Raw genomic sequence first — 27,063 nt, 5'->3', positions numbered from 1 at the left:
AAAAAGATGATTTATTGAAAACAATTAAATATAAGGATTATTTTATACTTTTTTCTAATAAAAAAATACAAAAAAATACTTCATCTTTAAAAATGTTCAAAATTAAGGATTATTTAAAACTTTTTTTTAAATGAAAAAAGGTTAATTTAGTGCCTCGGGGTAGAGGTGAAACATAAACACATACGTCAGGGTATAAATGAATTTTTTTCCTAGGTCAGGGTATAAACGAAAAAAATTCAAAATGGGTGGTTTTTAAGTAATTAAGCCAAATAAAAAATAGGTAAGTCGAGAGACCAGATAATACAAAAATGAAATATAAGGACCTATATAAAAAAATGTGTAAAATATAGGGACCTCTAAATTCATTTTATACCATGATAGATATAATTGGCTGACCTGAAGATTAATATCCAACTTCTCAATTATTTGTGCAGGGAATATTAAAAATTTATAAAACGACAGGGAAACTTAATTAATTTAAGTCACACATCATACATTAAAAATATAACTGATATATCTTGGGTAATTAAAAAAATGTCAATTTATTGAATTATATATATATATATATATATATATATATATATATATATATATATCTTACGAGATAAAAATAAATTGAGAGTTTATTTCATACAACCGTTACGCCATGTCACATTCACAAAGTTGTTTTACAAAAATATATCTTTTTTAGCGGGTTAATTACATATAAGATCACGACTTTTATATTCACAAGAAAAATATGACTGATATGACTTTTAAAATGTGTCGATCGCAAGCACAATCTCTCGTTTCTTTTCAAATTTAACATTAGCACATTTTTCAGTGAAATTTTGCTAGATTGGACATCTGATAAGTCTGCCGCGTGTCTTGTCACGTCATCAAAAACGCTCCTGATGTTGAATTTGAAAATAAACGAAAGTTGTGCCTTCGATTGCCACGCTTTAAAAGGTCATGTTTTTTTCGTGAATCGGTGTAAAGGTCGTGATTTTAAATGAAATTCAACTTTTTCAGCTAAATGTTTGCATAAACACTTATCTTTTTTTTTCTTTTTTGTAAAATAGGCTCTTTTGATAGATTATTAGTAGATCATTGGTAGATAATTGCTAGATGGCGTATTTTTGTAATACAAAAAAGTTAAAAAAAAGGTATTTTTACAACAACAAAAAGTTAGAGAATATTGTCGCAAAAATTTCAAAAAAAAGTGTATGGGGTAATTTCTTCTATTTACAACAAGACAATGAGTATTTGTGATAGATTTTTTTTTTAATTATTATCTACTTTTTATCAACAAATAACATGTAATTAATTTATTGCATGAATAATTTAACACAACACTTTTGTTGTATAAAAACAATTTCTAATGGAAAGTTGTGGAGAATAATAGCTACAAAAACAAAGTTGTGGGGAAAACATGTTTCATGTTAAAGAATTGTGGAGAATAATAGCTTCAAAAACAAAGTTGTGGGTAAAACATGTTTCATGTTAAAGAGTTAATGTTCTTAATAAAACTCAGTATATAGTGATCTAAATTTTAATAACTCTGTAAATGAGAATTTTTATTAGTATCAATCAAGCAGTTATAAGTGTAATAATTTATATATATATATATATAACCATTATTAATAATCTGATAAAAATACATAAACAATTGCATACAAATGCATTATTTGCAAATTTATTATAAAATAAAAATAAAATTGCATAACTGTTTAAACATGACAAGAATTAAATTTTTTGTAGAAGACTAATAAGCCATTCATACAAAAAGAACAAACATGTCCTTCGTAATATTTTTTGAATTGATTAAATATAAATTAAACATAAAATACTCGGTATAAATAGTAAAAACTACTCTCCAATTCATTTTAAAAGTCTCATTTTTTATTTTCAAATGTCTCATTTTAAAATTTTCTTTTTTACTTTTAGAGTATTTAACTTCTCTTTTTATCATTCTTTAGAGGAAAAATGTCATTTATGCTCTTAAGATTTGGCTACAAGATCAAGTAAGCTATCAACGTTCGGAAAGATTCAATTATACTTCTTAATAATTGAATAACCATGCCCCAATTTTGACGCATAAATAAGACGTTGGGAGCCTAGTCGTCAAAATTGGAGGGCTTAGTTGTTCACTTTTAAGACTTTAGGGACATATTTTAATCTTTCCGGACGTTAATAACTGACTTGATCCTGAAGTCAAAGTTTATGGGCATAAATGAACTTTCTCCCTTCTTTAGATCACCTTGAAAGAAATTATATGTGAAATTCCACTATTACGTATAAAGGATAAAATAATAAAATATTATAATAATATATTTTTAGTGTTTTTTTAATCGCTATGTAAAATAAAATGAGACTTGTAAAACAGAACGGAAAAAATGACATGTATTTAAATATATATAAAAACTATTTATATTAGTATTATATATCATAGAACTCTAATGATAGAGAGATATAGATATAGTTAAAAATAATATGTAAAATGAAATATGTGATATAAGTAATAAATTTAAATATAAAAATATAAAATCATGATAAAGATCGAGAACATCTTATAAAAAAATTATATTAATTATCAAAAATATAATATAAAAATTTATGCAATAAATATAACAAGGAGATAATGTAATGTATGTGTGTCTGATGTAATGGTGATAGAACCCCCGGATGAAAAAAATAATTGTTAGCCACTTTTCTACTACTTAGACCCATTTAATAAATTAAATTAATTATAACACAAATGCTTTCTGTATTTGCATTATTCATGCACTTCAATTCTTAGTCTTTTCTTTAACAAAAATAAAATAAAAATCTTAGTCTGTCTCTTGCAATGCGTGATTTCTGCTTTTCAGTACAGATATATTTGAGAAAGTCAAAATTATTAAAAAAAACAAAACCTACGTACGTACCCTCTTACCAAAACAGGCAACACATATAGTTACATACTTAAATATACTATAGTTTAATGCATAAGAATTTAATATTTAATAATTTTTAGTTATTTGAAATTCTAATGATGAACTATAACAATGATGGACGATAATATTTAATTCTTCATAATAAAGATAGGATGAAATTTAGATTTGCAAGTTGACATCTCAATGATATTCTATAGATAAAAACCATGGTTGTCAAACCCGAACCGGACCGGCCGGTTCGACCGGAAAACCCTCGAACCGGCCATATCAACGGTTCGGGTTGCACTAAAAACCCTTATAATCACAAACCCGCGGTTTTTTAATCGAACCGGCCGGATAACCGCTGAATTGGACCAATTAACCGGTCAAGTAACCGGAAAACCCGGTCCGGTTCGGTCAATCACTTAAAAACCCAAGTCTTTATTAAAAAAATAAGGAATTTAAATGTCATTGCTAGGATTTGAGCCTTGGTTGTTTAGTATTTTTAGTGGAAGCATTCAATACCACCAAGCTAACTTACTATTTATGTCTATGTTTCTTATTATATAATATATATATGATTATTAATAGTTATAATTTTTTATTTTTTTATTTTTATAATACGGGTTTAATTCCGGTTATACCCCGGTTGAATCCCGGTTGAACCTTTAACCCTTGACCCTCTAGTCTCACCGGTTTTATCACCGAGCCGGGTTTGACAACCATGATAAAAACTCAATTTACTTATTGGAGGTCAGCTAATTGAATCTATAATATAAGTACAATATTTTTTGATGAATAATGTAAGTAAAATAATTAAATTTATTATAAATAAAGAAAACTGACTTCAAACAAACAAATATATATAATCAACAAAATAATAAAATAAAATAAATAATAAAATAAAAACCAAAAAAAAGTAAAATTGTTAATTTTATAATGAATGGTGTGTATCGTGAACCTAATTGAAATGAACTTAAGAGAATTTTCAGTTTTTTTTCTAAATCTAAATTAAAATTCTTTTATATCAAGAATTCTTACCTAATAAATAAAAAGAAATAAATTTAATTGAAGAAATAGGAACTCTCAAAATCATGTTTCCTTGTTATGTAGGATTTGTTTTGGATTATTGATCCTTGGATACTATACTGTTTTTTTAAAATTTAATGGCCAAATTTCATTTCATTTTAATTCAAATATTAAATTTTATTTTTTAAAATTTAATTACTAGATTTTAATTTTATTTCAATGAGAGATTTTCAGCCCATAAATGCATATATTAACAGTAGTTTTTATTTTTTTATATGAAAATTTGTCATATATGTGTATGTATACGTGACAAGTTTTTTAAAGAAAATAATTAAAATCTGATTGCCACGGGAAAAAATCGGGCTACCACATATATAATTTGACCAAAAAATCTTCTTTAAAATAAAGTTAAAATTTAATAACTAAAATAAAATAGATTAAGAAATATTAAATCTCCAAAATGAAAAAAAATAGTTTGAATTTGTTCGGGATCAATAACCCATGATTTTTCCTTCAAATTAATTTGAATTATACTTTCAGTTTCAATTTTTGCACCTAGAAAAAATAAATTAAAATTAAAATTAATGATTAGTAAAATAGAATAAATTAAAATAAATATAATAAAAACTCAAATTTACTTATAATTTTAAACTCAAAAATACATTAATTTTGCCCTTGTCAAGGATATATGCTCGATATATGTCATATATGTTCTCAAAAGCAAGGTAAATACTACTCTCTCCGGTCCATAATATTTGTCGTATTTGAAAAAAAAATTTGGTCTATAATATTTATTATATTTAGAATATTAAAAGAGCATTTATTATTATTTTTTAATTTTGTCCTTAATAATAAATTATTTAGTAAGAATAAAAAATAAATTAAACATAAAAAGTTGTAATTAATATGAACAATTTAGTAAAATAGCATATAGATCAAGACACATTTATTACTTTCTTAATTTCTGTGAATGGCAAAATGCGACAAATATTATGGACCGGAGGGAGTAAATAGGTTCCTCCCAATATTAAGCCCTTATTAAATGTAACAATTAAATGATCTTTATATAATACTCCATCATGTCCCTTAAAAATAAGTTTCACTGTCATAAGAATAATTATAGTTAATTTATTAAATCCTATGCATTTCAATTTAACTAAAGTAAGTTTTTTGAATGTCTCGTTTTTAATTGCCAGTTTTTATTTATTTAATATATTTTACTCAAAAACTTTCTTCTCAAAATATCTTTAGAAAAGATAAACTAAAAGATGCAATGTATTAATATAACATGAAAAATATAAAAAAAACAATTATTAAATATTCTTAAATAACTTGCAAAGATAATCTTTCAATTAGACAAGACGGAGAGAGAAATGTTCTTAATTTTGTTTTTAGCTAAAATAAATCATTATAAATTAATGATTTATTGAAAAACAAAAATAATATAATTAATATCTATATAATAAGACTTTAAAATTTATAATAAATATTTCATTAATGGAGACGAAAAACGATTTAAACATTAAGTAAAGAAGAAATTTTCAAAAAATACAAATGAAAAATATCAAACAAACAATTACAAATTTAGAATTATATTCTTCAACCGCATTGATGGAGCTTTTTGAATATACAATTCAACAATTCATCGGTTTTAGTTAATAGTTATTTCAAATTACAAATCAAGTACTCACTCTTTAAATTTGGATAAATAATATAAAAAATAAAATTTTAATTAATAATTATTTATATTTCCACTCAAACAATGAATTTAATAAAGAAATAACAAAATTTATAAAATCAATTAAAGAACAAAAATTATATTTACGAAATACCAAAAATATCAACTTCTTTTTTGACTTTCTCATAAATGCCCTAAATTAATGCCCATCAATTTAACTTCGAAATAAAAATCAAACAATCCTCTAAATAATGGATCATTTAGTCATTCGATAAACATTAAGTATCAACTGCAAGCATCGTATAGGACTCTGCTTGTTCACATCAGGAAATGAATTAGTCTCCCCCTTCGGTCTAAAAATAGTTTACTTGAGATGTGCGAGTAATTGATGATCAAGGTATTTATAGTTAAATTTTAATAATCAAACCTTCATTCGTTTTAATTTATTTAATAAATTTTATCTTTTATATTTAGTTGTCAAATTTTAATTGTATTTTAATAAAAGGTTTTTCGACAAAAAATACATGTGTCAGCTGAATATTATTTTATTTTTGCTTAAAACATTACATGTATGCATAATTTAAACAAAAAACTTTCTGTTAAATTAAAATTATACAGGGTTGACAATTTTTAAAAAAATTACATATTGTTATGTGATAAAATTCAACTATCATTTTAATATTTAGCTGAAAAATTTGTATTAAAATAAAATAATCAAAATAAATTAAAATTTGAGAATTCGAATACATTAAGGCAAATTATTGAGTGGTTGATATCTACAGGAGAATTATATTTTAAGGCGAAAGCTGAAAAATATCAATTCAATTGCCATTTTTACTAGGCAGTTGGCCATAATTTCTACAACTATACCCTATTTGGGGATTGGGCAAATATCTTGACCTTGAAAAACTCAATATCATTGTCTTCTTCATTAAACACTTTCAGCCACACACAAAAATATTAGCTACACCACACAAAATTGTGCAACTCAGCTACAATTAGCCCAAAATTAAAACAAAATTTATGAACAAGAAAAACTATAACCAGAACCGGAAATTTAAATTCCTTCAAAAACAAAATTGTAAATAGTAATAACATCCATTCATATTTAATTTTTACAAGTGAATTTTTTTATTATGAGACAAATAAAAAGAGAGAAAAACACTAATAAAATTAGATTTTAGAGAATCTGAAACCACAAATCTAAATCCAAAATTCAAACCGAAACCGATCTCAAACTTATAATTAATAATTAGATCAATAATAATTAACAACTCATCGGAGGAAGATCGGATGTTTTACCCGGAGGAACACTTTTCTTGAAAACCCTACTTCCAAAAATCAAGAACCCAAGACAATGACCAGCCACAGCCACCAAGAACACACCACCATTAAATGACATAACAGCCAACATTACCATATAAGCCAAACCAACCCTAATTGTATGCAATAAAGTCTGAATCAAACCGGCGACAACATGAGTCGAACCAGATTTAATCAGTTTACAATGAGATAATCCTTCGACCAGAAACGAAACCACAAAAACCAGAATCAAAGCTAAAATATACATTCCGGTTCTAGTACCGGGCCAACCGGAAAATAATATTTCAGTGTTTTTTCCCCAGAAAAATGTCATGTGCATCATCATCTTATGGTGGTGCATCATCGTTGAGTTCGTGGTGTTCATGGTTGATGATGGAGTCATACCTCCCATTCCTGGCATGTCATGACCATGATCCATATTTTTTCTGCAGAATTTAGAGTGAGAATTTGTATTTTTTGTTGTTGTTTTGGCTGCGAAAGAGAAGACTATTCTCTCGGGAGATTGTTTTAGGATTATGGTATTTATAGAATAAATTGAATGGGTACTGTTGTGTTTTGCCTTTTGATAGTACAATTTGTATAGTTGACTTGTAAACTTCGTAGTGTAAGTAGTACACTAAAAACAATTATAAAATCCTAAATTAAATATTGAAGTACACCTTTTCTTTTTAAGCAAATTAAGCTGATGAGGTATGTCATAATTAATAATTTGATATTTTTTTAAAAAAAAAATTATTTAATGGTTCCATAATTTTAATTTTGTTATCTATTATATCCCTCTGTTAATTTCGACACTTACTCTCAAATGATTTGGTACTCCACCTTTACTTTTGTGAACAATTTGTTTCCTCACTTTTAATTTTTCTAAACAATTTGATACCTCACTTTTAAACAATTTGATACCTCAATTTTAATTCCGTTAAATGATTTGGTACCTTAAATTAACGGAAGGGTTTATCAGTTAACGAAATTAAAACTGAGGGACCATTAAATAACTTTTAAAACAAAAGATATCAAACTGTTCATTATGGCATATCTCAAAAACCTCAACGCAGTTTTTTCTTTCTTTCTTATCCTAAAATATTAGCTAAGCGTCAATTCATTCCGTCAATTTGTAACTCATAGTCAAATAATTTATTTTCAGTTATTTTAATTAATTAAGAACAATATTTTTATTTTAAAATTAATTAAGAAAAAATTGTATAATATGAATAAGTTTAAGGACCAGAATAGTCCAATTTCATCCTCTATAAACTTAAAAATAATAAATATTATTCTCAAGTTATCTCAAAATTGATTATTATTTTTAATTGATTAAATTAATTAATAATGAGTTATTTAAATCTGAATCACAAATTCAGAATCAAATTGACCCTCTACCGTGATGGTGCTGATTGTTAGGTATTAAATTAATGAAGTCAATAAATATTATTTCATTTTAATTAGAAGATTTTAGTTTATTTTAATTCTGACACTGTATTTTAAAATTACAAACAATGAAAAATATTTTAGTGATTCCATGCCAAATTGGATCTACATGGCAAATATATCATAATATGTTATATTTTCTCTTACATTGATAATGAATATAACTTTTTAATTGAATTTTTATTTTATTATGGTGTAAAAAACAATCTCCATGATGTGGAGAATCTAATTTTTCACATCGACTAATTTGGTCTGTATTAAAAATTCGTTGCTGGCAATTTTGAAATTTAATATTTAAATTGAAATAAATTAAAATTTCTTTGTTTAAAATGAAATAATACAAACATTTCCACTCTTAAAAGTTAAAAATTAATTATAAACTAAATTACAAATTTTAAATGATTTGCAATGGCGGTCATCAAAGAACATATAATTTTACAGAAAACTAAAACTCACACAAAATGAGTCTCATTAAATCAAGGGTGTATTATGTTTCCCCCAATTAGCATTTCTTTTGTGTGATTGCTGAGCATCATATTTCATGGAAAATATTTGACTAGATCAGGTTCATAAAAAAATTATAGATCGTTAAATGCTATTAAAATATGAAGTGAATAAAAAATTTAATATTTAATTGATTTGTTTCATAAATTTTTCAAAAACCAAGTCTAATATATAACGTACGTTCTCGCCATAATTCATATAGCATGGCTCTTTCATCAGATTTTTTGTGGTTTTAACTTATTTACTTTAGTTAAAACAGTATTAAATAAAAAAGTTAGTTCAATTATATTTTGAATTCCAAATGTGTTGATCATAAATTAAGCACAAAAATTCATAGGATTTAATTTTTTTAAGTATAATATTTATTTTTCCTATTCGAAACTTCTTCTCAAGAATAGAGATTTAGTTCTTTAATTTTTATGAATAAGGATAAAAAAAAGAAAACAATTGACCATTTTGCAATTGACTTTTATTAGAAATTAGAATTTCTGATTTTAATCTTGGCCTAATGGCAAAAAAAAACCCAAACCTTTACGACTTGTTGCAATTATATCCAAACCTTTTAATTTTTATAATAATATCCAAATAGCATTTTTTTTGTTGCAATAATATCCAAATTGCATTTTTTATAGCAATAATAGTCTAATTAATGGCTAAACTTGTTGTTTTCAATTAAGATATTAGACAATTATTATGTTTTGATGTATAATAATATAGTCAAAGTCCCAAAAAATGGCAAAAAACTCAAAAAATTCACATAAAAAGTGCAATTTGGATATTATTGCAATAAAAAAATGCAATTTAGATATTATTGCAAAAATTAAAAGGTTTGGATATAATTGCAAAAAGTCGTAAAAGTTTGGGTTTTTTTTGCCATTAAGCCTTTAATCTTCCATGTTATTTTGATGAATTCATCACATTTAGTGACATTTTGGCCAACCATGCATTTTCAGATATTCTCAATAATTATTGAAAAATTTAATTTTTTTTGGGCTGTATCCTAACACCCTTTTCTATGTATGTGATTTTTTTTATGATATACTCTTGAAATAGAAACATATCTTTCCACTTCAATAACAATTGAAATGTCATTTTGATATAAACCATATCATAAGAAAATATTTATGAGGCGAATAAGGTGCCCACTTTACAAGATAGGGTCACCTCATTTCAATACTCAAAATTGTTTTGGATTGTGAGCCATTCTTTATAATTTTTCAAATATAAATAATTACCGCTGTAATTTTTTTATTGCAGATTGACATAATATCCATCGGTAAATACTATAAATAGCGACAGATTTAATAACAAAATACTCCATAAATTTACTGACAAAATATTGAAAATTTGCCAACAAGTTTAAACCACCACTGAAAAATGCGAAACAATTGACGAGAGCACTGATAATTAAGTAATAGTAGGATTGTCGACAGATTACTTGTCGCGACTATACCGACGCTAGAATATTCATCAGTGAATTCTATAAATAGCGACGGATTTAATAACAAAATAATACGATAAATATACCGGCAAAATATTGGAAACTTGTTGATAGCGACAGATTTAATAATAAAATAATAGATAAAAGAAGCAACAAACGCTTCGTCTGCTACGAGTACGATGGCGGTGGAGGTTAGGATCATCTTATGCTGATAATCATACACTTGCTTAAAATAAGAGCAAATTACTCTAAAATCTCTCACATTTGTCATAATTTATAGTTTGGTACCTCTTATTTGAAAATCAAACGATTTGGTATCTCAATTTCAATTTTGTAAACTATAAGTCTTTTCTGTTAAATATAGGTACCAAATCGTTAACAGTATGAAGAGCTACCAAATTATTTGCAAATCGTTTGAAAATGAGGTACCAAATCGTTTAAATAATTAAAAGTGAGATACCAAATCGTTTACATAATTGAAACTAAGGTACCAAATCGTTTGAAAATAAATATCAAATTATTAACGGAACTAACAGAAGGGTCTTATAGTTTGAAAAATCAAAACTGAGGTAGTAAATCGTTTAATTTTCAAATAAGGGATATCAAACTGTGAATTATGACAAACGTGAGGGGTTTTAAAATAGTTTGCTCTTAAAATAAACTTAAGATGATGATTATTGGGTTGTTTATACTTTTAATTGCTTGAATGTTATTATTGTTGAATTTCAGATTGAATCTGATTTAAGATGAGATCCGAATGATTTAATTGGGTTAAAAGTTTTACAACCCGAAATATGAAATAGAACCCAACAATTGGTTTGATTTTTTATGGCAACAAATCACACTTGTTTGATGGGAAAGTGAAGGATCCAACAGTTGATGATTTGTTGCCAGAATTTGATTTTGCTGCAATAGTTGGTTCGATTTTTGTTGGATTTTGATTTTGAGGGTATTTTTTTTTGGGTATTTTTTTTTTGAGAATCAATATTGCGCTTTATTAATAATCAATAACGGTTACAAGTTCGTTGACTGGAAAAGGAACATTTCCGTCTAAGACGCAATCTTTACCAAAAAAAATACCCCATTTGGCTAACGCATGAGCCACTTGATTGCCATTACGACTCACAAAGTGAAAACTCACATTCCTATCTTCACATAAAGCAAGACAATCATCCACCAAAATCTGCAAATAATCAGCAGCCTCTCCGGGATTTCGAAGTCTGTTAGCAACATTTAAAGCATCCATCTCACACATCACCATTTCGGCATTCAGATCTCTGGCTATAAGCAAACCAAAATTGACAGCTTTAACTTCAGCAATTTCAGCATTTATACATCCATGTAAAACAGAAACCCCCCACCGAACAACAGCACCTGTGGAATTTCTACAAACTGCGATCAAAACCGATAACCTTTTCTCCACTGACACAGCTGCATCCGAGTTGATTTTCAGACCAGAAGATAACGGAGGAGTCCATCGCGGATCTACCACAGCCTTTAATGAAACTCTGCGCTCAGCTATATTGCTTGACGAGAGCAGCGAAGGTATATTGTTAAACAACATCCTTATTGGAATTCGCTGATTATCAAAGACAATATTATTTCGGTCGTTCCAAAGCACCCATAATGACATAATAAAAAGCTGCAGCTCCTCACTCTTCAGCGAGCTAAACATTATTGACAGCCACTCCGGAATAGACCTGCACAAGAAATTATCAACTCGCAAATTAAGGGGAGACAAAAGCCACAAACCCCGTATAGCTTCACACTCCTTTAAGCAATGAAGTGCTGTTTCTTCTTCACTATGGCATCTCGGACAAATCAACTCCACCTCTATCTTTTTCTTTGCCAGGTTCGAATTGCAGGGTAGTACGTTGTGAGTAATCCTCCATAAGAAATGTTTGACATTAGGGGGAATAGAAACACGCCAGATATTTTTCCATAAATCAGCATTCCCATTCCCATTTGAAGGCCCAGCTTCATCCTTTTTATCCATATTTACAGCTACATAATAAGCGGACTTAACTGTAAACAAACCCAGTCTGTTGTGAGGCCAGAACAGTTTGTCCGGCGGCAAACGGTTGCTAATGGGTATCTGCAAAATATTAGAAGCATCCTCCTCAGAAAAACACCTGGTTAACCTTCTCAATATCCCATCTCTTATTCATCTCATCAATGAACATACTAACCCGACAATCATCCGACAGATTAGTAGCTCCAATTGGCTTCATGAAATTCGCATTAACAATCCATCTATCACTCTTTGCACATACAGAACGACCATCGCCAATCCTCCACGCCAACCCCGCAGAGAGAACCTTCTTTCCTTCGACAAAACTCTGCCAAACATAGCTTGCTCTTCGACTTTCCGGGGCCTTCCAAACATCGGTACCCGGATAATATTTAGCACGGAAGACTTTACCACATAGCGACTCCGGAAACTGAGCAAGGCGCCATACTTGTTTAGCTAACATAGCTAAATTGAACGGATTGGTTACGAAGCGGCGATAGAAACACATAATTTTTTCACCAAAAGGCATCAAACCGAAGGAAGAATAATTTGATTTTCCGAATCAAAGACGATGCGGACTGTTGGCAGGTTGGTGAAGGTGTGAAACGGGTGGCTATCAAGTACTTTCAGCAGCTTTTTAGTACTTCAAACCCGTCTAACCAGGATGACGTGTTAGCGTGTATAAATTCGTCAATTTCTGATGTGCAGGCAGCAGCTATTAATCGGCCTTTTTGTGTTGAGGAGATTACCCAAGTTCTTAAGCAGATGGGTCCGTGTAAAGCCCCGGGGCCGGATGGTATGTCTGCTTTGTTTTATAGCGCCTATTGGAACGTCGTGGGTAATGATGTGGTTAAGTGCGTGAAAAAATTCTTCGTGGATGGTGTTATGCCTGCAAGTATGAATCATACCAATATCGTGTTAATTCCTAAAGTTGCCAAACCGGTAGCTATGAAAGACTTCCGACCGATTAGTTTGTGTAACGTGGTTTATAAACTCATTTCGAAGACTCTAGCCAATAAAATGAAGCGGGTTCTCTCAACGGTCATTCACGAATCGCAAAGCGCGTTTGTTCCAGGTCGGCTTATAACAGATAATGCTTTAGTGGCTTTCGAAATGTTTCATTCGATGGCCAAAAGATCGAGAAGCAAGCGGGGTACTATGGCACTTAAGCTTGACATGAGCAAAGCGTATGATAGAGTGGAGTGGTCTTTTGTTGAGGGTGTTATGAGGAAAATGAGATTTCCTGATCATTTTATTATGTTAATTATGGCTTGTGTTACATCAGTTTCGTTCTCAGTTATGGTCAATGGGAAACCTCATGGGAAGATTTTTCCCAAAAGGGGCTTGCGGCAGGGAGACCCGCTCTCCCCATATTTATTCCTGTTGTGTAGTGAGGGTTTTTCGGCTTTGCTAAGGAAGGGTTTTTCGGCTTTGCTAAGGAAGGCTGTTATAGCTAAAGAGCAGATTCTTGTGTCCCAAATTTTGAATGAAATAAATGCTCAAATGAAGTACATGAAGGTGGCGTTTTCGAGTTTAGTTTTGAATCGCAGTTTGCCGAAGGAAAGGGTGAATGTTAGTATTGGTTGGTCTTGCCCTCCCTGCAACTGGGTAAAGATCAATACCGATGGTGCTTTTCAGCAGGACACTAGGATTGCTAGAGCTGGAGGTCTGGTGAGAAATGAGATGGGTAATTGGCTGGGTTCTTTCTCAATGACAATAGGTTATGACTCGGTGATGGGAGCTGAATTTAAGGGTGCTTATCAAGGCTTGTTGTTGGCCTGGAATCTAAATTGTCGTAGAGTTATTTTGGAAGTAGACAATAAAACAGTGGTTGAGAAGATAAACAGTGTCGAGATTGCAGCGCAGCATTCAAACATGCTTTTTGCCATTCGGGCCTTGATGGCTAGGGACTGGGAGGTTAAAGTTTGCCATATCTACAGAGAAGCCAATAATGCAGCAGACCACTTAGCGTTTATGGGGCACGGGGAGCTGATCGGTTTAGAGATTCATGAAGATATTCCGACTAGTTTGGTGCCTTGGATTTTGCATGATATGCATGGAGTTTCTTATGATAGAAGTGTGTGTATTTGAGTTTTTTTAGGCTTTTTGCCTCTTCCCTTGTATCAAAAAAAAGGAAGGGTGTGGAGAATGGGAGGCTGACAGGAGGTAAGGTTTTTTTGGGTATTTTTTATTGTAAAGATTGTTTGTTTTATATTAATTTCACTTTTTTAATTTAATTTTTAATTTTTTTTATTTACAACACTTTTCTTTTATCAGGCTTCATTTTTTTAGAGAATAAACATGGTGAAAATAGTTGAAATTATTATTCACGGACTTAAATATATTTTGCAAAACTTTGAAAAGCTTATTTACACCCTTTAACTGTAATGACTTGGTAATTGTAGTGATGTGCTTTGTATGCATATGGATGATGTGGGAAATTCGCCGGAAATTATTTAGGAACCTCGGGAAGTCAACATTTATGTAGTATGTTAACCATTTTGTAACAAATTTTAGTTGAATAGCCATTTTGCAATTTAGTGAAAGTTGAGCAACTTTTTAAATCTATTACCTTATAATTAAGGTCTTACAATAATTTTTTACCACATCATTTTTCGTTAGCTTAGTTAGCAAAAATTGGCGGTATTTTATCCCGATAATTTTTTTTTTTAAAAAGGTGGTGATTTTAAAGGTCACTATAATGGAAAAACATGTAAATTAAATGGTGATTTGATATGAAATTAATCCTATATATACATAAAACCTAGCAATCCTTAAAAAAAAAAAACTAACACTGTAATCATCTGTCCCAATTGGAAGAGAATGAAGTCTCCTTGTGCTGCTAATTAAGGTTGCCCTTAAAATCACTGCTGAAATTCAAGTGTGTATCCAAACATTGGCTTAAGAATCTACTATATATTACAGTCGCGGAGTATATTACAATGGTGCACTTCATTGTTTTAGATTCGATTCAGTTTCAACTGCGCTTTACTTAGATATTTATACTATGATTTTCAAGAAAATGGATTTTCCTGAAGATTGGTACGTACTTTCGATACTTTGGCTAGTCTCAAGGTCATTTGCATTGTATAACATGCAAGTATGGTTATCCGAAATTGGTATATGATATTGTGGAGATAGCATCAGATTATTCCGGATTATTTTTGAGGTATCGAGTCAATCTTCAATCCATTGAGAAGACATATAGATGCGATTCTATTAAACTATTGAGCGTAATCTGTGATAAGAGTGCAGAACAATGGTTGCTTGTGATACCTGTAAACAAGAGTCCAATTGCTTATGATCTTTATATATGAAGCTTGACGATCTTAACAGCGTAGCTTTTTCATATATTGAGAGCCTTATCTGTGTTTGATTGACTTCGTGCTGCTAAGTGGTAATTTTTGTTCTCTAGTTCTTGTATTGGGGTCCATAATTTACTTTGAATTGCAATTTCGTACATGGCATAAAAATTGAGTGAACCGATTATTTGATGTTGTATCATATTGAGCTTACTTTTGGACTTGGATCCAACATTTTAAGAGCTTGATTATGTTACTTACTACGTTATCACTACCGGAATCAATTTGATTTTTTTTTATTTGAATTGTCTAAATAGGATCAAGGGACATTTATCTGTAAGGTAGCATGTTGAGTATGTTTTTGTATTTTCTGTTAGGATTTGGACCGGAATTTCAACTTGATGTCTCTCGATCTCTAAAACATTTAACCTTTTAATACTCACATGAATTGGCTCAGGCAAGAACTTACGCTACGAAATTGGCTCAGCCATTGAAAAGGCAATTTAGATACCAGTAAAGTTTCATATGTCAATTGGCATCATATATCATTCAATCAACATCTAGATAATATATTATTAGCTTATAATAAGAAAGTTAATGGAAATTAAGTAGAACAAACCCTAAAATGATGGAAATTAAGTAGCACAAACCCTAAAACCTAAATAGCTATATATATATGTAGATAAAAACACTTTGACCATCAAAGCAAGGAGGCTAACAGAAGAAGCTCCGGCGACGGCGGCGGCAGACATGAGGAGCCACAACAGGAGGATAGTTAATCTGTTTCTTTGGTTCTTCAGTTTGCATCAATGCTGGAACCTTCACAAGGAGGACTCCATTTTTGATCGTTGTAGTTGTCATTCTCATATTCACATTGTTTGGCAATTTGCAGCTTTTATGCATCCACAGTTTTGATGGCCTAATCACTCAAAAGCCCTCCACCTTTAAATTTTTTTCCAATTGCATCTTAATATTAAAAAATTATTTCAAAACCCTCCCACCTTTAAATTCCATTCCTATTGCACCCTGATGTAGGAAAATCCTATTAAAATCCCCCCATCTTTAGATTTTTTTTCAATTCTACCCTAAATTGAAATTTTTTATAGTTTTAATTTGGGATAATACCTCAAAAACCCCGATCTTTTAGCGCTTTTTCAATTCTACCCTCACGTTGAAAACCGGTCAATTTTACCCTAGTTCGTATTTTCTCGTTTCAATTGTACCCTAAATTTTTAATTTTTCACAATTTTTTATTTAAATGATGAAATCATTTAATTAATTAAGTTTAAAGATAAAAATAAATTTATTTCCATTCAAAAACGTACAAATAAGTCTTTTATTTTTAAAAACTAACTAAAAACCATAATCAAATTAAAACTAATTTAAATTCTTAATTAATTTAACTAAATCTAAATAAATTTTCAACATATACAATTAATATATGCTAGACGTGGAGAACGTCTTTTAATTTTGTTCCAAATGAAAAAAATGTCAATTTAATATTTCAGGATACAAATGAAACAAAAAAATGCGAAATAGGGTAAAATTGATCAATTTTCAACGTCAGGGTAGGTTTGAAAAGGAGCTAAAAGGTCGGGGTTTTTTTGGGGCATTAGGCCTTTTAATTTTAAAAAGTTATTGGATATAATTTTAGAAAGAATGATTTTTTACATTATTAATAATATTAGTGTTTAATTAGAATATAGATTAAAAATGAAAGATTATTTTATTTATTTTTTCATGTGAAAAGAGATCAATTTAATACTTTGGGGTACAGTTGAAAAAGAATATAAAGATGGAGGGGTTCTGAGAGGAATTTCCTACGTCAGGGTGCAATTGAAAAAAATTTAAAGGTGGGGGGCTTTTGAGTGATTAAGCCGCCTTAATCACTCAAAAGCCTTCCATCTTTAAACTTTTTTTTAATTGTACCCTGACGTTGGAAAACTTTTTAAAAACTCTCCCACCTTTAAATTACATTCTAATCGCACCCTGACGTAGAAAAATCCTATCAAAATCCTCCCACTTTTAATTTTTTTTTAAATTGTATCCTAAATTGAAATTTTTTATAGTTTTGATTTTAAAAAGTTATTGGATATGATTTTAGAAAGAATTTACATTATTAATAATATTAGTGTTTAATTAGAATATTGATTAAAAATAAAAGATTATTTAAAAAATTTCATGTAAAAAAAGGTCAATTTAATATTTTGGGGTACAATTGAAAAAGAATCTAAAGGTGGAGGCTTTTGAGTAATTAAGCCAATATTCTAATTAAACACTAATATTATTAATAATATAAAAGTGGAGGGTTTTTAAGTAATTAAGCCAATATTCTAATTAAATACTAATATTATTAAATATAAAAGTGCGGATTTTTGACTGATTAAGCCAATTTATCCTCATCCTCATTCTTTGGACAGTTCTATCTTTAAAGATATATTATTTCAATTTTGGATCAAAACAACTCCCAACCTCCAAGTCAAACATTGACTAAATATGATCACTAAGAGATTTGGCCATCCAGCGTGAAACAAGCCAAGTACTATTTTATTGTCTAAGAGCATCTCCACTCCTATGCCAAACACTTTCATAATGCTATAATTTAGCATTTAAAATAAAAAATACATTTCCATTGTGCTATTTCATGTGGTAAATTTGGCATATGCTAAAACTTGTGCCTAGAAAGTTTAACATATGCCAAATTCTAATACATATCCAAATTATTTACAGATTTGGCATAAAAAATTATAACCACGTGTGAAATTTATTTATCTGTGTATTTTTCTAAAATTTAGCTATTATTTTTCCTATTTTCTCTCCATTATTTATTTACAGGTTGTGCTCTTCTTCTTCTACCATCGTTCTTTTTTTTGTTTTGATTAATTTCTTTCATAAATCAATAATAATGGAAGAGATACAACAAAATAATGGAAAGCGTGGAAAATCATTCACAAATAACAATGATGTAACTTTATGCAAAGCTTGGTTGGCAATTACCCAAGATTCTGTTGTTGGTAATTTATAATCATCGAACAAATTTTGGGATAGAGTATTGGATCACTATACAAAAAATGGTAATGATGGAAGTTTAAGGTCAAGAACTTCTATTCAATCTCGTTGGGGAACAATAATGAGAAGAACAAGTATCACGGGTACCTTGCTCAAATTGAAAATCGAAGACAAAGTAGAATGACTGAAACTGATTTGGTAAGATTAATTTAATTTATAATAATTTTGTTTCTTATTAATATTTTTATGTGTTAATTAGTACTAGTATTTATTTTTAGGTTTTACAAGCCAAATTGTTATACAATGAACTTGAGAAGAAAAGTTTTGCGTTGGATCATTATTGGGAAATCTTGCAATTTGGAATAAAATGGCAAGATTTATGCTCAAATAAAAAGAAAACTAGTACGGTGAAAACTGTCAACAATTTTGAAGATTCATCATCTCTCTTTGATGATTTGGAATCACCTATGTCTCAAGACTTAAATGATTCTCCAGTTCAAATTGATATTACTGAGCCAACTATCGAAAGGCCAATCGGTAGAAAAGCTGAAAAGGAATCTCGAAAGAGAAGTAGAATGGCTGATACTTTTAGCTCGCGCTTATGTGATTTAATGTGTGATTTCAATAAGCAAACAATTGAGGCTCAACAGCGAAAAGCTCTTGTTGAAGAAAGAAAATTACGTGTGTTAGAAGAGGCGAACGACAGAGAGCGTAAAAAGGCAGAATTAGAATTGAAAATAATGATGGAGAAACATGAAAGCGAACAACAAGAAAAGGATGACAAAATTATGATGATGAATACTTCAAATATGGATGATCCAACAAGAGCCTACTATAAGCGTCGTAAAGCTGAAATTCTAGCTAAAACAATACATTCGCCTAGTTTTGAACCGGAATTTTATATTCCGTTGCCGCCTTCTCCGTCACAAAGTTGAATTTTTAACTGTTCATTCTTTTTACAAGTAAGTATTAATGAACATAGTATAGGTAAGCTTCTAATTATAGTGCTTAAATAAAATGTTGTTAATGCTAGCTAATTTGTATTTGCTTCTTGCAGGAACTAATATTGTGTTTGACAGATTTGAGCTTCGTGTCCACAAGCGTGTTATTGACCTCTTTAGTTCCCTTGATGTGTCAAACGGATTACCTCTATCACTAGTTACTACTGAACTGGTGTTGAGGTTGAAGTTGCAATTTCGATTCATAGATATGGTGCTTTTTTTTGTTGGGGATTCAGTTTATTTAGTTGTTTAGAAGACTTTATACTTGTGTTAAGCAATGTGAAAATTTTGTTTTATCTTTAATTTATATTTAGTTTCAAATTGTACTCTATGTTTTTGCTTTCATCTCATACTTGTTAACTGAAATTATCATATTCAAATTAATTTTTGATACTTTTAGTAATTGGATTTCCTTCACAAGTTGTAATTTCTGCTCCTAAATTACCTGTTAAACATGTCTTTGTTTGATTGTTTTTCTAACATAAACTTGATTTCGAATTATAACAATATGAATAAAGTACAAGTGTTACGATAGTTTCATTCCACAAATGAATTTTTTCTCAGCTGTTGTAAGTAACAAAAAGAATCAAAATATGTGGTAACTTATTCATGGACACCCTATCCCTTAAATGTTTTAGCAGATTATCTTCACCTATAATTCTTTGTAACCAAAATGATCCTCCTAAGCAATTCCTGAAGCACAAATAAAAGCAATGCACTAATCATTACATCTGCCACTAAGTCTTATAAAAATGGTTTGACAAAATCAAAATGGCTCCCTTTGGTTGGATGATTCAGATACCATAATTGAAGTTATAATTTTTCTTACAAAGAAGTTTTGAACTTGCTCATCTGCTATTGTATAAAACTAGCATGACAGTATAATTTATTGATATCCACAAATATTGAAACGTTCAAAGGCAGAATGTCAAATAACAAAATCACACCATTAAAAATGCTATAAACTGTTATTAGTAAAATGTTATAAACAACAACTCAGCATTGAAAAAGTAATTAATTAATAAGAAAATATTGAGTCTAGTAACTAAAACGTTTAAAAATAACAATCACCACAATGGTTCCTCGTCCATGCAACTAGAACTCAATGATCCTCTTGTCCGTATTGCATCCACAAATGTTCAATAAGATCATTGCGTAGTTTAAAATGTAACCCAGAAGATCGAATCTTAAGATGACGACTAAGAAACTCACTAAAGCAAAGTGTAGATTCATGTGACGTTTGAATTACTGGAGATGAATCTGATACATCAAACTCGGTACCCAAGGACTGTTCACGCTCATTTTCGATTATCATATTGTGTAAAATAATACAAGCACTACAAGAAAAGGGATTTTTAACGACCAGTATATTGCGAGGGGCTACTATCCCGGTCGTAATTTGGGTATCAATTAGGACAGTGCGGCTGGCCGGTCCTCAAATTAAATTTACACTTTATTTTGCGACTACTTTTATAATCCTTTCCTAAAAAGAAAATAATTCCCGTCCCAATTGTTAAAAACTAAGCCTAATCACTAACTTAATATTTCCAAATGCTTAAAAATAACAAAAAAATCGTATGAATCCTAAACGCTGCAGCCAAACCTAAACAATTGCTATCAACTGAAATCTAAACGCTGTTTCTAAACAATTGCTATCAACGGAAACCTAAACGATTGCTATCAGCGGAAACCTAAACGATGTAGCTAAACGAATTCGCTGCTGCTATCGACTGAAACCTAAACAATGACGATGCTGCTATCGCCTGAAGCCTTAACGTTGTCATCGACTGAAATATCTGCTAGTATGGATTTGCTTTGTTATTTTTTATTGTAATTAAATTCTAACTTCACTGTGAATTTTTGATTTCTTCTCAACCTAGGGTTTTGATTTTTGATTTCTTCTCAACTGCAGCAAATCCTCATCTCATTTTATTACCTGATTTCTAATTTCACTGTGAATTTTTGATTGAATTTTGGGAGAGAATGAGAGTTTGATGCAAATTGTTGATTAATTTCCCTAACATGCTCATTGATTTTCGTTTTACTTTTCTGTTTGTTATTTTAATATCTGTCATTTTCCACCGCAGACAACACTTCTCATTGTGACTATTCACTTACGTCTCCTGGCTGCAATTATCCTTACAATTTGGTAAATTACTTTTCTCAATTTGATTTTTTTAGATAATGTTTATCCATTTTTTAGTTACTATTTTTCATTTTATTTTTGAAATGTTATGTTGTAATTGTTGGAGATCCAAAATGAGCTATACGCTTGAATATATAGAGACTATTATGATTAGGTGGAATCAAATTATGATTTATCAAATGAAGTAGTAGTGTTTCCATCATGCTCACTTGTTTCTAGGACATCTATAGAATAACATTTTCTTTAGTATTTTGGCCATAATATGTTGCTATTTTCTTCTATTAATGGTTATATATCAGTTACTGGATCATTTTCTATGATCCAGTGCCTGATATATGCAGCTTATGGAACCTTTGGTTATTTGCACATTATGGAACTTTCAGTGGTAGGGAAGTGTTCGCAGGTTTAATTCTATCTCGGTATGGTGTTTCTTATCGTTTTTACTTTGCTTCATTTGGTTTCCATTTTACTGTCATTTGAGGTTCACATTTCTTGTTTGACTACAGCTACCATGAGTCAACTTAACATTTAAATTTGTCTTTAACGTTACTTATGGAACCTTAATGTTATTTATGCTTGATCACTCAATTTGAGTCTACTTGCTTTTGTACTTTCATTGTTTTAGAAGTTCATATTTTATAATTTTGACTGATGTGAGAAATGACTACTACTATTGCATTTCTGGTAGGATTGACACGTGCTGTAGCTACTGGTAAGACTCAAAGCCTTTCTGAAATGAATTTCATGTCAAGTTCTTTTATCATTGTTTTAACTCGATTTGATGACATCAAAGGAAATTCTAGGATTGATGATTCAGACAAATGCAATGGTCATTCTTCTAACTTGATATATATTCAGGGCAGCTAGCAAAGGTTCCAATTTTGGCTTTCTAAGGTCATCTTTTATGCAGTGGAATTGTTCGTATTGTCGTGTTTATGTTAAATCTTCATAATCATTTATTTCAAAATTTAAGTCTTAGTTTAATTTCTATTTGTTTGGTTTTATGTCCCCTTTTAGGTAAACTCTTATGTGAAGGATAATGGAATTAAAGTGAGCTCAAATGTTGTTTTGCTTGCATATGATCACCTTCGCTTATTTGCAGTCAAAGGAACTGATGCTGAAAAGACCAACTCTAGCGGGGCTTTCATAGAAAATGGTGCACACTACAAGAAAACTAACAATTCTCATCTCAAAATCCAGCAGCAGAAGCAAGAAGATTTCGACCGAAACCTCAGGTAGAGTTTTCATTAACTGAATCTTCTCAATTTATGGTTTTGATTTCTTCTCAAATTAGGATTTTGATTTCATAAACTGGAAGTGTACAAGCAAAACAATTTTTGATTTCTTCTCAACTTAGAGTTTTGATTTTTTCTTAAATTAGTACAAACTGATTTTCCTTCATTTTTCTCTGTTTCCAATCAGAATTAGCACATTAGAACTCAGAATTTTCTCGAAAAAATTTAGTTTGGATTAGTTTAAACATCATGAATCAGATAGAAATAGCTAGAACCTCACTTGGAAGTAGGAACTAAAGATTCTAATTAGCACCTTCTCTTCTCAAATCTGTATAGAAAATAGTTCAAAACTTGGGGAATCAGTTTAAATATCTAGGTCGTTACGGTTTTGACATGCTAAAATATAAAAATGTGTAATGCGGCACGAATTCTGTTTGATTTCAGTTTGAAGAATTGCCAAGGCTGTTCTGTTAAACTTAGCTGTTTTTGACATGTTATATTTTTTATCCTTTTAAGAATCGCCAAGGCTGTTCTGTTAATCAATTCAGATGGATTATCTTCTCCTTTTATGTACTTATGCTTTGTTCTGTTTTTATTTCCAGGAACGAATTCAGGTCAGAGGAGTTCAAGTTCATTTTATAACTAGACTGATCAGACAAACATCAGCCATAGAATAGGTAATGTTCTGAGTATTTTAAACAAGAAACATGACTTAATGGGTGGATTTATTATTATTATTATTTGTTATTTTTTTTCCTGCTATCTTAATTTAAATATGCTACCAAAATAAATTTGAAAACATTAAACTTAAAATTTGAATGTTTACATGTTTACACTGTTAAGTTCATTATGTTCGTTAATATTTTTATATATTTTCTTTTATATGAATCATAATGCTCTACGATCTTACATAAGTGTTTTTTGTTTTAAACATATTTGTTTTCATGTTCTGATCTGAACCAATTTTCTTTGATTTCATGTGCTGATCTGAACCAATTTTCTTTAATTTCATGTGCTGATCTGAACTATGAATAACAATTTGTTTTCATGTGCTAATTTGATGCTTTAAAAGCAGAGAGCTTTTATTCATAAGTGGTTAAAGTGCATCCATGTGCTAATAGATTAACTATCTAAAATTTGCTATGACATCTGAAAATTATGTTTAAGAATGTAGGTTTTGCTTGCTATGACTTCTCTATGTGATCTGTATCGTGTAATATCTCTGCATTTTGCTCACAAGGTAAATTCTTAAACTAAATATCATTGTTTTAGCTATGAGAAGCTGTGCATGGAGGAGGCAATGCAGAAATTTGATGAGCAACTAATAGATGTCAAAGTAGAGGAACTTACAGAAGCGACGACAACTTCTAATCCACAAACGAAGAAGCCAATCAAGCTAAGTAAAATATCAGCTGAGCAAAATTTGAATGTATTTCTTTTGTAGACAATGATAATAGTCCCTTTTTATATGAATATAATCCCTTTTATGAAAGAAATTCAGATTCAAATTATTACTGCTTATGATTAATGAGATTCAGATTTTTGTTGCATATTTCTGCTTATAATTACATTATGTGGGAGCTGTTGCTGTTTGTGTATTGAATAGTTATATTTTTTTGCGAAGGGGTTTTGGTCGCAATTGGTATATAGATTGTGGTCGCAATTACTTTATTGATTAAACTACGACCGGATTTTTGGTCGCTATTAATGTTTATTTTAGCGACCGGAAATTTTCCCTTCGCAAATATATTACGACCGGATGCTTTATTACCGTCTCAAATACTTTTTACGGCGGAGCCTATTGCGACAATATACGACCGGATTTTTACCGTCCCTATAGACATATTACGACCGTAATTAATGAATTTACGACCACTTTTCCCTTCGCTAATGAAGCAGTTTCTTGTAGTGAAGTTCTCATGATAGACCTCAAATCCTTATGACTCCAAAATCTTGCAGGCCCCCGGATGATAGCAAATCGTGCTTGAAGTACTCCAAATGCTCTTTCTACATCCTTTCTACATGCTTCTTGTCTCATTGTAAAAAATTTATTCTTTAAACCTTGAGGTTGTGAAATTGATTGAACTATTGTCGCCCACTTCGGATAAATACCATCGGCAAGATAGTATCCTATATTATAAGTATGACCGTTCAAAGTGTAATTAGCAAGAGGAGCTCGTCCTTCGGCTAGTTCAGAAAATAAATGAGATCGATCAAGAACATTGATATCATTGTGAGACCCAGGCATTCCAAAGAAGGCGTGCCATATCCATAAATCATAAGAAGCCACCGCCTCAAGTATAATTGTTGGGTTTTGAGCATGTCCGGTGAATTGTCCATGCCACGCACTTGGACAATTCTTCCATTGCCAATGCATACAATCTAAACTCCCTAACATACCTGGAAATCCGCGGCTTTCTCCTTCTTTTAGCAATCTTGAAACATCTTCTTTTGTTGGCGATCTTAAATATTCTTTTTCAAAACACTTTATAATTGCTTCACAAAATCTTTTTAAAGATTTAATTGTCGTACTCTCTCCAATTCGTACATACTCATCGACACAATCAGCAGAAACACCATATGCCAACATTTTAATACAAGCTGTCATTTTTTGGAGCCCTGACAATCCAATTCTTCCTAACACATCATTCTTTTGTATAAAATAGTCATCACAATCTTGAATCACATTCAAAATATGAAGAAATAGAGGCCGATTCATTCGAAAACGTCTTCGAAAAACATTAGAAGGATAAACAGGATTTTCAGCAAAATAATCGTTATATAATCTATCATTTCCGGAAACTCTATCACGATAAATATATTTGAACCGAGTCTATCACGTCATCCATAAATTAAACCAATTATGTTATAATATCTTATTAAAATAATGGCAAAATTATAATATCATCATTAAAATATGAACACGTTTATTACACATTTATTACAATTAAAACATCATTTTAATAAAATGTTATAACATGATTGACTTACTTTACGAATGACGTGGTAGACTCGGTTTATCTAAAAATTTCTCATATGTGATTCATCCTTTTATAGGGCTGATTGTTGGGTGACGTGTCATTTTTTTTTATAGAAGTGTATATGTTGAGAATTTTAGGTTTAACCGTATTTGCATGATGAAGCTGAGTGTTTAATTTAGTAGTCACACTTGGACACGACATCACATTGTTATTTTAAGATTTCTTATATTAAAAATGAAGTTTGATTTCTAAAAAGCCTAATGGTGAAAAAAGTCAAATTTTTACAACTTGTTGCAATTCAAAACCAAATTATTTAATTTTTATAATAATAGTCAAATTGTATTTTTTTTTTGTAATAATAGCCAAATTGGTGGTCAAATTTGAAACAAAAAAATACAAGTTTGGCTATTATTGCAATGAAAAAATATAATTTGTCTATTATTATAAAAATTAAATGGTTTGGTTTAAATTGTAATAAGTCGTAAAGGTTTGGGTTTTTTTTTTCCGCCATTAAACCTGTCTAAAATATCAATTGTCTGGCGCATTTTCGAAACGAAAAACGTTAAATGAATGTAGTGTCATACAACCTATGTTGTCACATATGCCTTCCGATCATCTAGCAGCCAAGTGTCTCTGCTTATGCTAATGTGAAAGCCACTCTCTGCTACCCAGCGACGAACTTCTTTAAGAATATCCTGAGCTGCCATCAAACTTCTCTAGTCGAAACTTGGATTCGATCCCATTGGGCTGAGAGATAGGAAGCATTAAGAAAATATCTAGCTTTTACTAACCGAGTGACTAATGTTTCAAGTTTTGTAATAAACCTCTAGTCTTGCTTTGCAAGCAAAACTCTGTTAAATGCCTGGAATTTTTATTTAACAAGATTCCCCCATTGATCTTGCGAGCATACTGTCTATCCTACCTTTTCAATTGAATATCGATGCCATTATGTTGTCTATTCCCCACCAGAACGAGTTAAATAATCTCTTAATATCGGCACAAATGCTCCTTCAGAATAAGGTATATGCTCATATGGTATGATTTAGAAGAGCTTCAAGACAAGTCTTGATGAGAGCCTTCA

The 27,063-nt window shown here is 30.2% G+C and overlaps 4 protein-coding genes across 10 annotated transcripts; 2 read left to right on the top strand and 2 right to left on the bottom strand.

Annotated features, from left to right (window-relative positions):
• Nucleotides 1-6,680: 6,680 nt before the first annotated feature.
• On the bottom strand, nt 6,681-7,425 carry LOC126687433 (copper transporter 6-like). The gene has a single exon (XM_050381994.2). It carries the CDS (start codon nt 7,340-7,342, stop codon nt 6,869-6,871), a length of 474 nt encoding a protein of 157 aa, XP_050237951.1. The 5' UTR covers nt 7,343-7,425; the 3' UTR covers nt 6,681-6,868.
• Nucleotides 7,426-18,511: 11,086 nt separating this feature from the next.
• Nucleotides 18,512-19,975, top strand: LOC126653496 (uncharacterized). Its single transcript, XM_050347401.2, has 3 exons — nt 18,512-18,817; nt 18,898-19,581; nt 19,677-19,975. The coding sequence occupies exons 1-2, from the start codon at nt 18,800-18,802 to the stop codon at nt 19,552-19,554; spliced, it is 675 nt and encodes a 224-aa protein (XP_050203358.1). The 5' UTR covers nt 18,512-18,799; the 3' UTR covers nt 19,555-19,581; nt 19,677-19,975.
• A 747-nt stretch (nt 19,976-20,722) lies between these two features.
• LOC126686632 (uncharacterized) lies at nt 20,723-26,689 on the bottom strand. The gene is made up of 3 exons (XM_050380769.1): nt 26,588-26,689; nt 24,916-25,834; nt 20,723-20,955 (listed from the first exon to the last, which is right to left on the bottom strand). The coding sequence occupies exons 1-3, from the start codon at nt 26,687-26,689 to the stop codon at nt 20,723-20,725; spliced, it is 1,254 nt and encodes a 417-aa protein (XP_050236726.1).
• Nucleotides 21,055-24,512, top strand: LOC126686369 (uncharacterized). Of its 7 annotated transcripts, none has more exons than XR_007643929.2 (7): nt 21,058-21,422; nt 21,708-21,769; nt 22,455-22,478; nt 22,560-22,660; nt 22,784-23,001; nt 23,604-23,678; nt 24,274-24,512. XR_007643929.2 is itself a non-coding variant. In XM_050380408.2 (5 exons), the coding sequence occupies exons 1-4, from the start codon at nt 21,365-21,367 to the stop codon at nt 23,641-23,643; spliced, it is 378 nt and encodes a 125-aa protein (XP_050236365.1). In that variant the 5' UTR covers nt 21,072-21,364; the 3' UTR covers nt 23,644-23,678; nt 24,274-24,512. The 7 variants fall into 7 exon arrangements, 1 of the variants encoding a protein (XP_050236365.1); XR_007643927.2 differs by having other exon boundaries at nt 21,059-21,422; nt 22,570-22,660; XR_007643933.2 differs by having other exon boundaries at nt 21,064-21,422; nt 22,570-22,638; nt 22,869-23,001.
• Nucleotides 26,690-27,063: the final 374 nt, after the last annotated feature.

The sequence above is a fragment of the Mercurialis annua genome, linkage group LG6 (genome assembly GCF_937616625.2).
Source record: "Mercurialis annua linkage group LG6, ddMerAnnu1.2, whole genome shotgun sequence".
Lineage (NCBI taxonomy): Eukaryota > Viridiplantae > Streptophyta > Magnoliopsida > Malpighiales > Euphorbiaceae > Mercurialis > Mercurialis annua.
Note: the sequence above shows the minus strand (reverse complement) of the source record. Positions and strands in the feature narration are given on the sequence as shown.

What these genes read in the sequence shown, in the direction of transcription:
- LOC126686632 (XM_050380769.1), bottom strand. Translation starts at nt 26,689, where the DNA reads ATGGCAGCTCAGGATATTCTTAAAGAAGTTCGTCGCTGGGTAGCAGAG. An exon ending in GGCTGCTAGATGATCGGAAG is followed by an intron (nt 25,835 to 26,587) that starts GCATATGTGACA and finishes ATGACGTGATAG; the next exon opens with ACTCGGTTCAAATATATTTA. An exon ending in TTTGAGGTCTATCATGAGAA is followed by an intron (nt 20,956 to 24,915) that starts CTTCACTACAAG and finishes TTTCTTGTAGTG; the next exon opens with CTTGTATTATTTTACACAAT.
- LOC126686369 (XM_050380408.2), top strand. Translation starts at nt 21,365, where the DNA reads ATGACGATGCTGCTATCGCCTGAAGCCTTAACGTTGTCATCGACTGAA. An exon ending in ATCGACTGAAATATCTGCTA is followed by an intron (nt 21,423 to 21,707) that starts GTATGGATTTGC and finishes TTTCCACCGCAG; the next exon opens with ACAACACTTCTCATTGTGAC. An exon ending in GCAATTATCCTTACAATTTG is followed by an intron (nt 21,770 to 22,783) that starts GTAAATTACTTT and finishes GTCCCCTTTTAG; the next exon opens with GTAAACTCTTATGTGAAGGA.
- LOC126687433 (XM_050381994.2), bottom strand. Translation starts at nt 7,342, where the DNA reads ATGGATCATGGTCATGACATGCCAGGAATGGGAGGTATGACTCCATCA.